This window comes from Macrosteles quadrilineatus, unplaced genomic scaffold (genome assembly GCF_028750875.1).
Source record: "Macrosteles quadrilineatus isolate MER2022 unplaced genomic scaffold, UCM_ALF_1.0 Scaffold_6__1_contigs__length_79288215, whole genome shotgun sequence".
Lineage (NCBI taxonomy): Eukaryota > Metazoa > Arthropoda > Insecta > Hemiptera > Cicadellidae > Macrosteles > Macrosteles quadrilineatus.
In genome coordinates this window covers 44,360,843-44,376,013 of record NW_026542599.1, presented here as the reverse complement: position 1 = coordinate 44,376,013, position 15,171 = coordinate 44,360,843, and the positions used below count along the sequence as shown (strand labels likewise).

The window sequence follows — 15,171 nt, the reverse complement described above, 5'->3', positions numbered from 1 at the left end:
ATAATGGATGTTGGTTCATTAAGACATAATGTACAAAGTATACTAATTGTACAGGTTTGCTTTGTCATTCTTCTCATAATATTTTAAATAGGACATTCTCAAAACGAAATTACAGTTTAGAATTACAGTAATTCAGTAACAATCTGATTATGATGGTTTAAATCACTTAGGTCCAATTGGTTGACCTTTTGTAGAAATAAGATAACTTGCAGTTTACAGACCTGTAAACGTCAACTCCATCACAATAATACACAATACTGTAAGTTGTATAAAATAACATAAGTATTGCATTCACTACACAGTTTTACAACAAAATGTTTTGCTAGCAACAAAGGAAAAGATAATACAACTCTTCAATATTCATTGTGAAAATTATTTTAATTTAGAACAAACCAAAATGTAAACATAAGAAATTACAAATAATGTAAACATACATGCTAGGTAAATAAATATACAATCAATTAAAATTAACTGGTTTATTTGGCAAAACTAATTTATAATATCAGACAATGTTCTTGTATATCGTTGTGAGTAGGCACACAAATTATTGTATTAAATCTCATGTAAATGCCTTCAAAGAAGTATAAAAATGTCAAAAATGATTTACAAATCTCGAAATCTGAGTATTAATGACATGACATGGCTCTAAAAATATATCTAGCAGTTGAGTATAAGAATATTTGTATATACTATAGAAAAAAAGCCAAATAAACCCTAAAAGCTACAGAGAAAGCATTAAGGCACAAAGACCTGCAGCTTTCTAGTCGACTTACGCTTTAATAAAAATAACCAGCTTCCACAAAACTTGTTGATCCAGGAATGTTCTTAGGAACGAAATTCACAAAGGTAACCATGCTTATGCTTACAGTTAAAATGCAACGGATTAATTTCCATTTGGCACAAATACTTGCTGCGTTCACTACTGTCTGGGAAGCTTGTGTCATAAATGCTCGATACATGTAAAATAACTTACACTGCAATTTATTACAATCATACTGAGTAACATTCTTATCCCGAACTACTGGTTAATATTTTAAACGAGTAGGTATACATTTTACAACATCAAAATATGGCCAAAAAGTTTTTTGAGAATCACATTGTGACACCTATATATATATTATGTAATACTATAAAATAATATCCTAAAGTAGGAATATAAACCTAACATACAATAGTTGGATAGTGCTTTTGAGATACAGTGAAAATAAAAAATAAAACTAGTAGCTAAGCAATACTAGGGTGGACAAACCAAACACTGGAATATAAGGAAGACCAATTTTGATTGCTTCGTCCAAGAAGTAAGTAGGTATTTGGTTGTACTTAGGCGACGGTCCACCCATTGCGGCCATCTGAAAATAAATTACAACATAAATCAATACTTTGAACACATTAAAGTTTAGCATCTAAAAATATGAACACAAATCAAATCAAATCCAATTATCTTCATTCAATTTATGCATTTTACATACATGAATAGTGTCACAGTTGAACCTAACAACTTACACACTTAACAACTTTTGTTATTGTTGTTAGTGACAATAACAAGTTCAGTTGAAAATATCGTACCATGTAGTCAGTAATATATGGTGATTATATTAATTAATACATTGTCAGACAAGTGGAGACAAACAGCTGTCAAGTGTAAATGTTAAGTCTAGATCAGCTGATATTAGTAAGTGAACATATGTAGTGAGGATGCAGGCAATATCAAGGTTAATATTCTGGCCAACTTGAGCAAAAAGCCATTTTGAGCTTGCACATACATGAATATTGTTGAAGTCGAAGTACGGTACTTAACTTTGACAAACTAAAAAGAAACCCTGTAAGAATTACTGACAAAGTTTCAAGAGCAATAAAAAATACTATAGGTCGGCCGGTTAGAATGCGTCCTCCTCGTAGCATTGGTGCGAGAGAGAGATACCGAGCTGTGGGAGTGAGACAGACTATGGCTCTTCCCCCACTCCGCTGCCGCCCCACCCCCAACCTTCCCGAACACAGCTAATCAATTTAGATTATACAGCTGATCAAAATGTAAACAATTACGTTCTTCATAACTTGAGAAAAATAGGTCCTGCAAAAAATATTGTATAACCTAAATCGCATCAATATTTGAGCATCATGAAATGTTATTATATCATTGTGTAAGCAGTTCCATTTGGTAACACAGGATTCCAACTCCCACGACACCAGGGCGCTGCCGTGTCGGTGTCGTGTCGTGCAGTGTGAAAACGGCCATTGGCGGAGAGGGGGAACCTACCCTCCCTCACCGTTACCTCCCCGGCGCTAAAAATTTCGCGCAGCTCGTTTTCTAACCGGCCGACCTATAGGTGTACAATGCCTTAAAGTTGTAGCCAGGTTTTTAATCAAATTTGTCTTAGTTGATGTGAACCACCTACAGAATGCGCTGATCTTAATTACTGATTTCTGCCAATTACATGATGCTTTTTACCAAGTCAAACTGATGGAAAGACTTATTATGAGCTATAGCAACTGTTGTGACCCAGCAACTATGTCAGTAACGAAAAATAAGGTACAAAATAGAGTTTTAGACACTAGCGCAATCTGTGACTGGCTCACACAACTACATTCTTTTTTAGTAAAATATTGGCGACAGCTGATCCATATAGATGGGATGTCTTCTTCTGTATCCAATAGTCAATGGTTTCATCTAGTTCTCATAAATTAAATGTCTACTTGCAATATCCAATGTCAATGATACATTTGGCTCACATAAATAAGATGTCGATTTGCAGTACTCCACATCAATGATACGCCGGGTTCACGTAAACAAATTGATTACTTGGAGTATCAAAACTCAATGGTACATTTGGTTAACGTTAACGTAAATGAATTGTTTACTTGCTGTAACCAAACTCAATGATACATTTGGTTCATGTAAATGAGTTGTCTACTTGCAGTATTTTAAGTCAATGGTTCATTTGATTCACATAAATGGAGTGCCTATTTGCAGTATCCAAAGTCAATGGTACGTCTGGTTTATGTAAATGGAAAGTCTACTTGTGCAGTATCCAAAATCAATGATATGCATATACAGTAGACCCCCTCTTAACCGACCCTAATGGGACCGGACCTAGGTCGGATAACTCAAAAGGTCGGTTAAAACGGGCAATCCCTAAAATCATAACATAATTAAGTGTTATAAATTTTGAATTATATAATCATTATTTTGAAGTCATACTTCTATTATTTATAAAATAAACTACTCTTATCTCCTTTTTTTCCTATTGATAGAAAAGTCATAAATAAACACTAAACACCGTTAAGTCAAATAGGCCTACTTTAAGTGGAATAGATTATATTACTAGGCAAGAGTCAATAAAAATTCCTATTTTAATAACTTTAGTTCTAACCCCCCTTCCCTGCCCTCCCTACAAGTTGCATTGTTTGTTTACTCTAGCGATACGATAATCAGTTCTCAAAATCGTAACGCACTTTACGATTTTATAAATTTGCCGCACAGATAACAAATCAGATCAGGATGTGCTCGCACTATAAACGATGATGACAAACTGACAATATGCTATATTTTTTGTGATCAATGCAAAATAATTTATTCTTAGTCACATCCTGTGGAGATAAGCGTATGGTTCGGTTCTCATCGCCCAGCGTGGGAGCGGAAATGCCGAGATTCCTAGAAAGCGGCGGCTAAGCCGAACTGCTCTCAAAGCAAGGTCGGTTAAAACAAACTGTGATATTTTACGATGGAAGGCGGATAATCCAATTATCGGTTAATACGAGGTCGGTTAAGAGAGGGTCTACTGTATATGGTTTAGGATCACATAAATGGAATAGCTATTTAGAGTATTCAAAGTCAATGGTGCACCAGCCTAGTTAGGAGTGAATTATGATCAATGGTATTAATCCGATTGTTCTTACCTTTTTCTCTGTACGGTATTTGTAATGTGCTATTTTAGATGATGCGTTGACTAACATATGTTGCGACTCTTGTTTACCTTTTTACTGAAATCTCGCAAATAATGCATGGTGACCAATTAACCTATAAGGCCCATGTTAAATTTCTAACAGTTAAATTCACGTAGGGAAAAGCTGTGTGGTCTGATTTGTACCATTTCAGATTTATACCTTCCCATTTTGGTTACTATGACTGTGCTAAATTTTGTGCAGATCGCTTCCGCCGTTCAGGAGGAGTATTTGTAAAACAAAATCAGGAGTGTAGTATAAGAGCTTCAGTTCGCTCCGCTCAAAAATGAAGTAAATTAATTATTATGGATAGGAAGTTCACTATTTGTAATGTCTCTTTACCTCAGGGCTACCAAGAGACTTACCACAGTTACTTTGGGTCACTCAGGAAATAACCTCTAAACTCTAATAAAAAAAAAACTTTATTCATAACCCACAAATTATAAACAAAATACATTAGCACACTGACCTACTTAATGCAACAGCATTCTGTAGATCAGCACGATAAGTAATTGTTTTGCAATACTTGCTAAACACTTCCTGTTTACAATTTAACACCAGCTTCTAACAAATATTTAAATATAAGGGAAATTCAAATTATCTGTTATTTTTAATTGCCCCTTATATGATGACATTGCTATGAAATAAGATTGCTAAAAAGGATATTAGTAGAACCAGATTTCCTAAACCCAATTAAAGGTCTTGTATACATTTTGTCCATTCGATATTTGAAGGTCTTTAATTTCTCTAACTATCAAAAAAGAGTTATTGTAATTAATTGTATATTCTTTTGGAACTCAATAGAAACAAATTTCCTTTAAATCAATCCCATAAAATAAAATCTTTGATAGAAACAAGAAAGAATGATTTGATTATGTCAACATTTTTCAAAAATTTCCCCAACTTTCAGTCACTATTATATTAAATGGTGAAAAGGTTTGGAGTTTTTTCACCCTTTTTTGACACATGGAAAAATTAATTGTTAAATCCGAGACAATAATCATAAAGTTACCTGAAAGAGGTTGGTAAGGTGAGGTTGGCGGCACGGCATACGGTCCAACAGTGACGAGCATGGGACCTTGCCGAATCACTCCTGAAGTTAGATGCAACCTTACAATAAAATTATGGCGTGAATGACCTTGGTACAGGAAAGAAGAAACCCCCCTACCGATAGACACCAAAACACATGATTCACATGCACATGCTGTGAGAAGAGGAGAGCAGGATAGAGGTGCTACATCAGACTGTTACTTGTAACTCATGTTAAAGTATAAGGTGTTAGCATTGTGAAATGAAATTAAAAATTCTTTTTTTTTTCAGGCAAAGTTAGGCCATTTGGCCCTTTCTTACACTTAACCTGAGTAGTAGTGTGTATGTTAAGTAGTTTTTGTTTAGATGAGGAAAAAGAATGTAAAATGTTACCATTGGCAGAAAGAATTAATAAAATAAAATGACTAGTGATATTGCTTACATTATCTCTAAGGGTTTTGAACTTTTCAAAGATTTCCTTTAAAAGTGTCTTTAAATTTTTAATGGGAGATCAGATAAGGAGTGGCTTGGTTCAACAGTTCATTTTTAAAACTACTTAATGGTATGTTGCTCTAAGTATTTTCAAATTCAATAACAAATATAACATAACATTTTGATTTTAATATGTACATTGCCGGCAAGGCGTATGAAAGAAGGTGTGTGCATAGTGACGTCAGTGCGAGTAAAACGTGTTTTATTTTACCAAATCATATGTTTTCTTGTAATTTTCCAAAGACTTTCGAATGACAATCATTACGAATTAGCATTGAATAAATAACACCACTAATAAAAGACAAATGTGTTTTTCTAGTATTTGTGTATAACACTATTTAGTTATATATAACACGAAATAATTGCGACGATATGAAGTATACATTTGGTTTTAAAATAATAGACAGTTTTCGTGTCGTGGTATGCTTAATATCATCGCAATTATTTCGTGTTTGGGCTCAATGTTCTTGTTATTTGATGCAGGTTACAAAAATGACGTTATTTAATACACATTATGGTGATATACAAACATTTTACCAACTATGCATTGAGCCCAGTGGGTGACTCATTGTCGAAGCCCCGAGCAGCCGAGCGAGGGCTAATTTAGGGGCTGGGAGCTGGGACACCACCCGACCAACAATCCTTCAGCCGCCACGAATCTTTTATTGGCTGAAGAGGACTAAGTGCTAAAACAGCCTCAGTCCAGTAGGGTTTCAGCTCTCTGGATTGGAACGTCACGAAGAACGAACGAATCTTTGCGGAAGGTATAACTACTCACTCACCCCTACCCCAGCACTGCAAATAACCGGTATCCGTAAGTTTTAGTTGGGCTAGCGACCTATCCGCGTGCACAGAAGTTTTGGCCGAACTGTATGTTTAGTGTATGTCATTAAAATGTTATAAAATCCCTACAACTTAAGCTATATGCCATTTTGTGCTGTTTTTGTTAAATATATGTAAATACAATCTTGCCGATTTATTTGTAACTATTTATTTTCCACTAAGGCTACTTAATGAGAGATTTTCAATTATATAAAACATAAGTAGGAGCTGAAAAAGGTATTATACTTAAAACTATTTGTATATTGTCACCTAAAAATATGTTGCCTGTTAAGGCAGCCACAGTTACAATATTTACTGCTTTACTGTTTTTCGATTAAAAGGTACTCACTATCAAAATGCTATATACTAAAAATACTACCACCATTGAATATACTGTATAACACTATGACTATATTCAATATTGAATACAACACTATATTGGATATAAAACGCTAAACAGTGTTACATATTCAATGCTAATTAATTCGTAATGATTGTCATTCGAAAGTCTTTGGAAAATTAGCCTACAAGAAAACATATGATTTGGTAAAATAAAACAAGTTTTACTCGCACTGACGTCACTATGCACACACCTTCTTTCATACGCCTTGCATTGCCGGTATGCATAGTATTTTAATACATATAGACAGAGCACAACTAACCCCAGCTAATTAGATTATCAAATTAAAACACTCAAAACTTGTTTACACCCTTATAAAAAAAAATAAAAGAAACTAAGAACCAGGTTTTAAACCACAAAAAATAGCTCTATTAAATTAAAATAGCTCAGTTATACCAAGTTAAACAATAATAATGATTGAAGATATTTTAATCTCATTTCATTTACTGATTGTTTTTCTTCATTGGTAAATTGTTGGTAAGTAGACTTAATTCAAACTAAGGATTCTAATCCAACTTGTATTTCCTAATCCAATAAATGTGATTTTGTAACAAAATAGAAAATATGCTATGGAGGGAAAATAGCACTATGAACATACACAATAATAAATCAGATCTAATAAAATGAGTATATATTCAGATCTCCAACTCAACTGATTAAAACAACATAACATCAATGATTCAAGAAATTACAGCTAACTATTTTACAAAATTAATGTTTTAATAGACATGCTAATAAAAAATACATATCTGAAGACTGAAACGTAAACAAAACTAAGATAAAAAAAAGTTTATAACCCTAACATGCTGAGCAACTAAAAAATGGGTTTTTGTATATAGTGTGATTAAAAGATACATTTTTCCTTTCTAAATCCAACGCAAAAGAGACAAGCATTAAATGTTTAAAATCTAATATAATATAAGGCTCAGAAGATTACATTAGCACACAAGATGACACTTTAAAAAATATCATCTAAAACCGAAGAATTTAGATAAAATTTTCTAGGACTGATTTTCTTTTGGATATTCAATTTAAAAAGTTTTTTATAAGAACCATAGCAATATTATATTTTTATTTTTTAACTAACAGTTTCAGTAGCATCAACTATAATTATACTTTGTTAAAGTTCTCTTAGATTCTCTTGAATTTTTTTAGTTATATATATAAAACATTTGTCCATCTCAATTTTCAATTCTAACATTACAAATCGACAAATTGAAGTTGAAGAGGTTGTCAAAAACATTTATCAAAACAAATAAGATTAACAAAATAATATTTCCAAGTAAAAAAATCATAGCTTCTTTCGTTATTCAAAAATATCATTTGTATACTAAAAAAAAAATCATTTTCAAAAACAGATTGTACCAACAATGTTCGCATATGTTACGTCTCTTCACTAAACCTAAGGTATCTTTTTCTCGTAAGGCGCGGATGCAGTGTATGGTGGGGGCAACTGTGCAGCCATTCCCATAGCTGCTTGTTGAGCGAGCTGTTGTCTCTGCAACTCCAATTCGAGCTGCTGTTGTTGCAGAATCACCTGCTGTTGTTGCAACTGGACCTGTTGTTGTTGCAGCTGCAACCGCTCCATGCCTGCAACCAACGTCGACTTTCTACCTTCTTCTCACTCCGGGTGATCAATGGTTTGGGTTTGGGATCGTTTATGAAGGGAGGTTCTTCTTTTTGTCTAAATGTGAAGATGATGAGCGATTGCGCAAGTTTCATCCACTAAAAGTTTTGTTTGATATAACTATTTAATGAAAAGTAATAATCAGAATGATATTGTCCACATAGCTTCTAAGGTTGATTGTGAAGATGATGAGCAATTGCGTAAGTGTTATCCACTAAAAGTTTTTTTTATATAACTATTTAACGACAAGTGATAATCAGATTTACGTTTTCAAAAAACAATGAAATTTAACCATTAAATTTGTTTATGAAAAATATTTTCAAGCAAACCAAAACAATTACAAAAAAAAACTATATTAATTTGGATTAAAGTAATGATTAATGATATTCTTGATAGACCTACAGCTTACTTTGGATTCTGAATTATCGGATGATGGAAATGCCATAGAGCAAATTGTCATTGATGATTGGCATGATTTGAATTTTAGGTTTAAATAAAGGAGTCTTACAATAGACCAGCTGCACGCCTGTGAGTAAAAATGAAATATATTCTAATGAAATGCCACACCCAACACAACTTTTAGGGTCACCTCAATGTAGACAACTTTTAAGTTTTTTACTTTTTCAAGTTTTATAAATATAAAAAAAATACTTGTGGCTATTTTGTAACAAATATATAGACTTGATATTTATTGGAATCGGAAACAAAAATTGTCAAAAAATCCTAACCTCTGTTACAGAAGCTTAAATTATTTAACCTATTTTATCCATAAAATTAAATACATTTCTCGACAATCTAAGTGAGAGATATCTTATACTTTACCTTCCCAATGTGGCTGGCAAATTTATCATCCAGAATTTATTATGTTTGAGAAGAGTTACACAACGCCTAACATAAAACCTTAAGTTGTTAAAACAAAGTGAATTATTAAGGCTCTCGTCCCAATTTTTTTTCTCACAAAGTAACCTTCCCTCTAACCCTCACAGGGTCTTGGGATGATTATTCTGTTAAATAATTTTCAACCATTATCATTTACCAAGTTTTACATTCATGATTGTGCATCAATCAATCAAACAAGATTACAGTGTGCTAGGGTGAAGTTCCACCATTAAAGTTGTTACACCTCCCAGTTCATGCAATTTTCTTTAGAACCTAACTGATAAGACCACATCCTTTGCCAATAATAATTTCTCAGAAAAAAATGTATTGAGTTAAAATGTGTCAATGCAAATATGGGCGCCAAATGTGTAGCTAATTAAAAAAAAATGAACATTTTTGTCCAAGTTAAACCTCATTAAAATATCACAGCTAGACAAACTTGGATTACCGAGGAACATCAAAGATGTGTGTATTTGTGTGAGTGTATGAGTTATGGAGGAGGGAAAGTGAGGAACACAAATGTTAAAAGCAACGGCCAGTGGTAGTTACGCAACTAGGCCAAGCATAACATGCAATGTTTCATGCCAGCATTCATATTACAGGTTGTCCACCTACTTCTGAATTACATTTTTAGAATGATTAACAATTTATGCGATTGACATGAGCATTTAGTGTTTTTATTCAGATTAAAATCCATTATAAAAATAGGTTAGAGGTGTAATATAGTTAAGAATAAAAATTATTCATTTGATGGAAATAATTTGGTGTATTAATAACATTTAGACAACCAAATAAAAAATTGCTACTTGAGAATCTTTAAACTTAAATGGTGCAAGAGTGACTAAAATATATAGTGTTAAGAGGATAAATAAGGATTACTCAAGTTAAATAAAATTACATACGTATCATCTTAGGGACAAAATCATTCCACAGTGAAAAGCTATGACAAAATTTCACTTTTTAAAGTTTAAAACAGTCAGTTTAGAATGCAAACCAAGAAAGAGACTATTATATACATATTCCAAATAATAAAAAAATGTTAGTGGTTGGTTAGTCAACCACACAAATACAACAAATAACAACACTACACCTTTATAAGTAAAAACTAAACAAAAGATAATGTATGCCTAGCCTAACATATTATCACATTTCAAATAAAAATTATCAAGACTTTTACAACTTCCACACCAATATCACGTTTTGGTGATAAAAATTATCTGTTACAAAATTATTTGTATATAACCTTTGGTATTTTAAGCATTGACATGACACATAGGCCTACAGTAATGTGATAAACAATTCATATCATGTTTAGGAATGTTAGAAACACATTTGAATACGATGATTACCATGCAAAATAATCTGTGGGTTAGAACTTGTAATTTTTCCCTTTGATGTCATCCAACCTCCAAATCAGTGCATCAACTAATTAATAGACCCAGTTCTCTCTCTTAATAACTTTCATTCTTCATTAAATAAAATTAAGGACTTGATGTTATGCCTAGTTAAGTTTTAATGTATACGAAATTTCATTATTGATTCTGTTCACTGTCCATTAATTAATTGTACTACAGTTAATTGCAAAGTTGTTGTGTAATACTGTATTTCACCATGCAAACATATAACACTCATGCATGTTATTATTCAGACAACCAATATAATTTAGAATGTTGGATTAAACATTTGTTACGCAATTTCCAGTTATTCATTACTAACATAAATAAGTTTCCCATGTGTGAAATACTACATGTCACCAAACCAATTTCCACTAAATATAGTTTGAAAGGAAATAAATCCACTAAGAGCAAGAGTAAGGCAAAACCTCTAGGTTGTGACAATAAAAACATTAGCAGAAAACACTGAACAGTGAACACCCTCTACTTCATATGAATCACCATGTTTACATTCGGGTATTACAATCATCACTATTTTATATTAAGTTATCTTGTGTAAATATTTTAAATGTTAATATCTGTTTAATTCTGTTTGGATAAAAGTTTGTTTAGCATTGAATTAACTATCACATTATTTATTATATCATGTATTATTTATTTATTGGAAACAATCAACCATTTTTATTTAGATTTTATATTGAATTGGTGTAGTTGTTAACAACAATCCAGTTTTCTGTCTTTAAAGTTATAAAAAATCATTGGTTGACATTACAAAAAAATAATCCTCTGACAAATTCACATAGAAAAATTAATTTTCAGCAAATTAAAAAGTGATATAAAATTGTAAGACAAAATTCATTTACAAAAAATTGCCTTACTCTTGCATGGATGTTTACATAAAAAGAGAAGGCAGGTGAAGTATGGTGAACAATTGCAAAGCGAAGGAGGGGCAAAAAGAGAAAAATAATTAAATCTTACTTCCGCCGCTTCTTTTCCTGTAGAAGCAGCAACAAGGGCAGCAAAGACAGCAAACACAGCTGACGATGAAGGAAACAACCAAACCTATGATGATCAGCGGCAGCATAATGGAGATGCTGAAAAAATACAGTTGGTTTAATGCTTTTTCAACTTTAATAAAAACCACACAGATGGAAATAATGGTAAAATCAATACAGAGTCAATTACCATTGATTATAGATAGAACCTGACATTCCATTCCCATGTTTAAGTAAACCAATTTTAGAATGAATCAGAACGTTGAATTGAGCCACAGACAGTTGGTGCTGGTGGAAATTATTTATTTTTGTCAAATCTACCAACTAAGTCAAGTTAATACAAAACTGATGTAACTTGTTGTAAACATTTACATGTGTCACATCAAAAATAATTGTACCAAAAACCAGAGGAAAAAATCAAAACTTGACATATACTGTGAGTGGCTTTTTCAACAATGTTCGATAAAAATTGGCTACATATAGTCCAACACATACAGTACATATAAGTAGATTGGATGTCTCATTAAATATCCAAAAGTCAATGGTTCCAGGAACTAGTAATTAAAAAGCAGTATGTTGGACGTAATTCCTTAAATTAAAACAAGTTGACTATTACACACAATCACTAGGTGCATAATATTTTAAATTAAGTGTAAGCTTCAAGTGGTTTTAAGTCGGCTATAATGAAACAGGATTAATTAACTAATATTATTTGTTTACTTTGCTTAGCATACTTGTTCAGTGACTGATTTCTATAATTTGAGTGGATAACATCTCAACCAGCATAGAGTGTTGTACTAGCTAACATAAGTAGACTATTTATCTTGTTGTAAATTTTGAAGCTCGTTTTTCGTGTCTAGTTTATGTTAGTGACACTGATCGCTAGTGTCGACGAATTTTTGTTTCTATTATTTTAGGGTTAATTTTATGATTTGTGCACAACTGTTTGGTTTTATATCAAGGAGATAAGTTATTTTTCATGATTAGATCGTTTTATTTTGTTAAACTAGAGCAAATGCGAGAAATTACAACGGCGTCATATAATAATATAATGTGTCGGTTTGCTGGTACTTAGTATTTATTTGAGAGCTCATAAGGGTAGTTCATGTTTAGAAAGAGGAAGTGAACTAAAAAAAATATACCGAAGTACAAGTGACTATTTATGATTTGGAAAGTCTGATTTCAGGAGTGACAAGGTTACTTTTGTGCCTAGTACTGTATGAATGAGAATGACATTGAAGACCATTAATTTGATATGTTTTTCTTTGTGCCGATAATCGATTTGATTTTATTTGACAAGCTAATTTTGAAGGATCATTTTTTACATAAATTAAATCACAAAGAATGTACATGGATGGCAAAGTTAGAATGTTTAGTTAGGAAAAGTAGGTAGTCAAGCCAATGTTTCAACAGACTATTGACTACTTGACCCCTGTGCCATCGCTAGTTACATGTTCTTGGTGGGAGAGGGGCGAGGGTGAGTAATGCACAACAGGTGTTTCTGTTCTGACACATGAACATTTCCCTGTCAGCAGTCAGCAGTCAGCAGTCTGGTGTGTGGTGCCAACTGGCAGTTACAGTTCTCAGAATACCGTGGCTCACATATCAGTCTGAGTCAGTTTCCTGTTTGCTTATCTGCACAGCCTTGGCCCGCCTCCTATTGCATATGATACTACACTGAAGAATTAATACAGTAGAGCTTGATACATGAAGATGAAATCTTATGTAGAGTGAAAAAGTCAATTTAAAAGTATTTAAAAGTATAGAACGTTAACTTAAAATATAAGTAAACTGAAAGTAAAAAAATATTAACTTTTTAAGAGTCAGTAGAAATAACCCTAAAGGAAGGCGATCTTGTGGGTGACCAAAACAGAGATGGTGGGACCAGGTCAAGGCAGATCCATCCAGAGATTTGGAACCGCAAAACAGGACACAGAGCTAGTTGAATTGGAGAGAATTTGTTGGTGCGGCTAGATAAACGATCACGGGCTAGATATCACCTACGAGATTAATTGTCCTGGGAGTATGAAAGTTTGATTTATAAAGGTCCAAAAACCTTAACACCTTGAATACTAAAATGGTTTCTGTTAAACCTTTGAACTACAAACATAACGGTTATCAGAGCTCAACAGATCCCATAATTTTGATTAATCGAGGTACTATCTTCGATAAATTGTATATTTATGAAGGTAAAATAACATGTGGTAGATTGAAGAGTTCCGAGGGAATCAGAAATCAATTTATCGAGCCTCTACAACTGGAGTCACATAATGTTCAAAATACAGGGTGTTTCAGTAAAGCGTAGCGGGCTATGGAGATTCAGATTCTACATGCAAAAATAAGTCAAAAATGTTGAATAACTTTTTTCCGATTTCGGCTTAGTTTAGCCGTAATCCGCCATTTTGTATTTTTTTGAAAATAATTAATTACTCAAAAACCCTTTGAGATATTTTTATGAAACTCGGTATAAACTTTAAGTCTACAGGTATAAACATTCTCCAAAAATATCTTTGATCAGGCTCATCAAATTTCAAAATGGCGGCCATTAAATTTTTTTTTTTAAGTAAAATTCAGTGAAAACCGGCCATTAAAACAAAATTTTAAATGGTCGCCATTAAGAAACTCGATGAGCCTGATCAAAGATATTTTCGGAGAATGTTTATACCTATATAATTAAAGTTTGTACCAAGTTTCATAAAAATATCTCCAAGGGTTTTTGAGTTATTAATTGTTTTAAAAAAAAATACAAAATGGCGGATTACGGCCAAACTAAGCCGTAATCAAAAAAAAGTTATTCAACATTTTCGACTTATTTTTGCATGTAGAATCTGAATCTGCATAGCCCGCTACGCTTTACTGAAACACCCTGTATATTTCTTTACAGGTATAATCTCCACACATCAATATTTAAACATAACCTACCTATCAATATTGCACATCAATATTTGCTATTGAGGGGTGGTTAAAACAAAATAGGTTATCAGAGCAAATTTAACTATGAATATTGAAGTTAAATCAAAAATTTTAGGTCTACTTAGGCGTTAAGTATTTTTGTTTAAAATAAGTTGAACGTCATTTTTAACATTGATGTGTATAAACGTGACAACCAGACCCGCGGTTTGCCTGTGAAGTGCCATGGGGAGAGATAATGGTGCAGCTCTCCACCTACCTAATGGGGGAATTGTGATATTCCTTGCCCCCCAAAAAACCTAAACCCTCTTGCGCCCCTAGGCCCATAATTAAAGCGGCCCGTAAAATTGAACTCATGTCCATAATGTCATCACTTAAGTGGGAGTTGAATACTCGTAAGTGAAAGTCTATCAGAGACTGTAGTTACAGTTGGTTTATCACATGATTGCATAACAAATCTCACAAGAAAGACTACATGCCTTATTCTTACAACATTTTTAGTTTAGTTTTCAAATTTAGTTGTTCAACAAACAAGAGTTTAATAAAACTTAAACAAGCCTGAAGTGAGGTTTTTTTACTCATTCATAATAAAATTATAGTAGACATTGCTACAAAGATAATTTTTGTGTTCCAGGCAGTTCAAGAGGACTTTTTGTTTACACAACCTCATTCTGACTCAAT

At 32.8% G+C, this 15,171-nt stretch overlaps 1 protein-coding gene across 3 annotated transcripts in view; it reads right to left on the bottom strand.

Annotated features, from left to right (window-relative positions):
• Positions 1-359: 359 nt before the first annotated feature.
• Positions 360-15,171, bottom strand: part of LOC128996533 (uncharacterized) — a 30,140-nt gene continuing 15,328 nt past the window's right edge. The window contains exons 3-5 of one of the 3 annotated variants that reach the window (XM_054421919.1): positions 11,564-11,679; positions 4,955-5,035; positions 360-1,349 (exon numbers count right to left, since the gene is read on the bottom strand). In XM_054421919.1, the coding sequence (XP_054277894.1) occupies positions 1,321-1,349; positions 4,955-5,035; positions 11,564-11,679 (226 nt within the window). In that variant the 3' untranslated portion in view covers positions 360-1,320. Of the gene's footprint in view, positions 1,350-4,954; positions 5,036-7,842; positions 8,276-11,563; positions 11,680-15,171 lie in introns of those variants that run through there. The other 2 variants (XM_054421920.1, XM_054421918.1) reach the window with 2 other exon arrangements.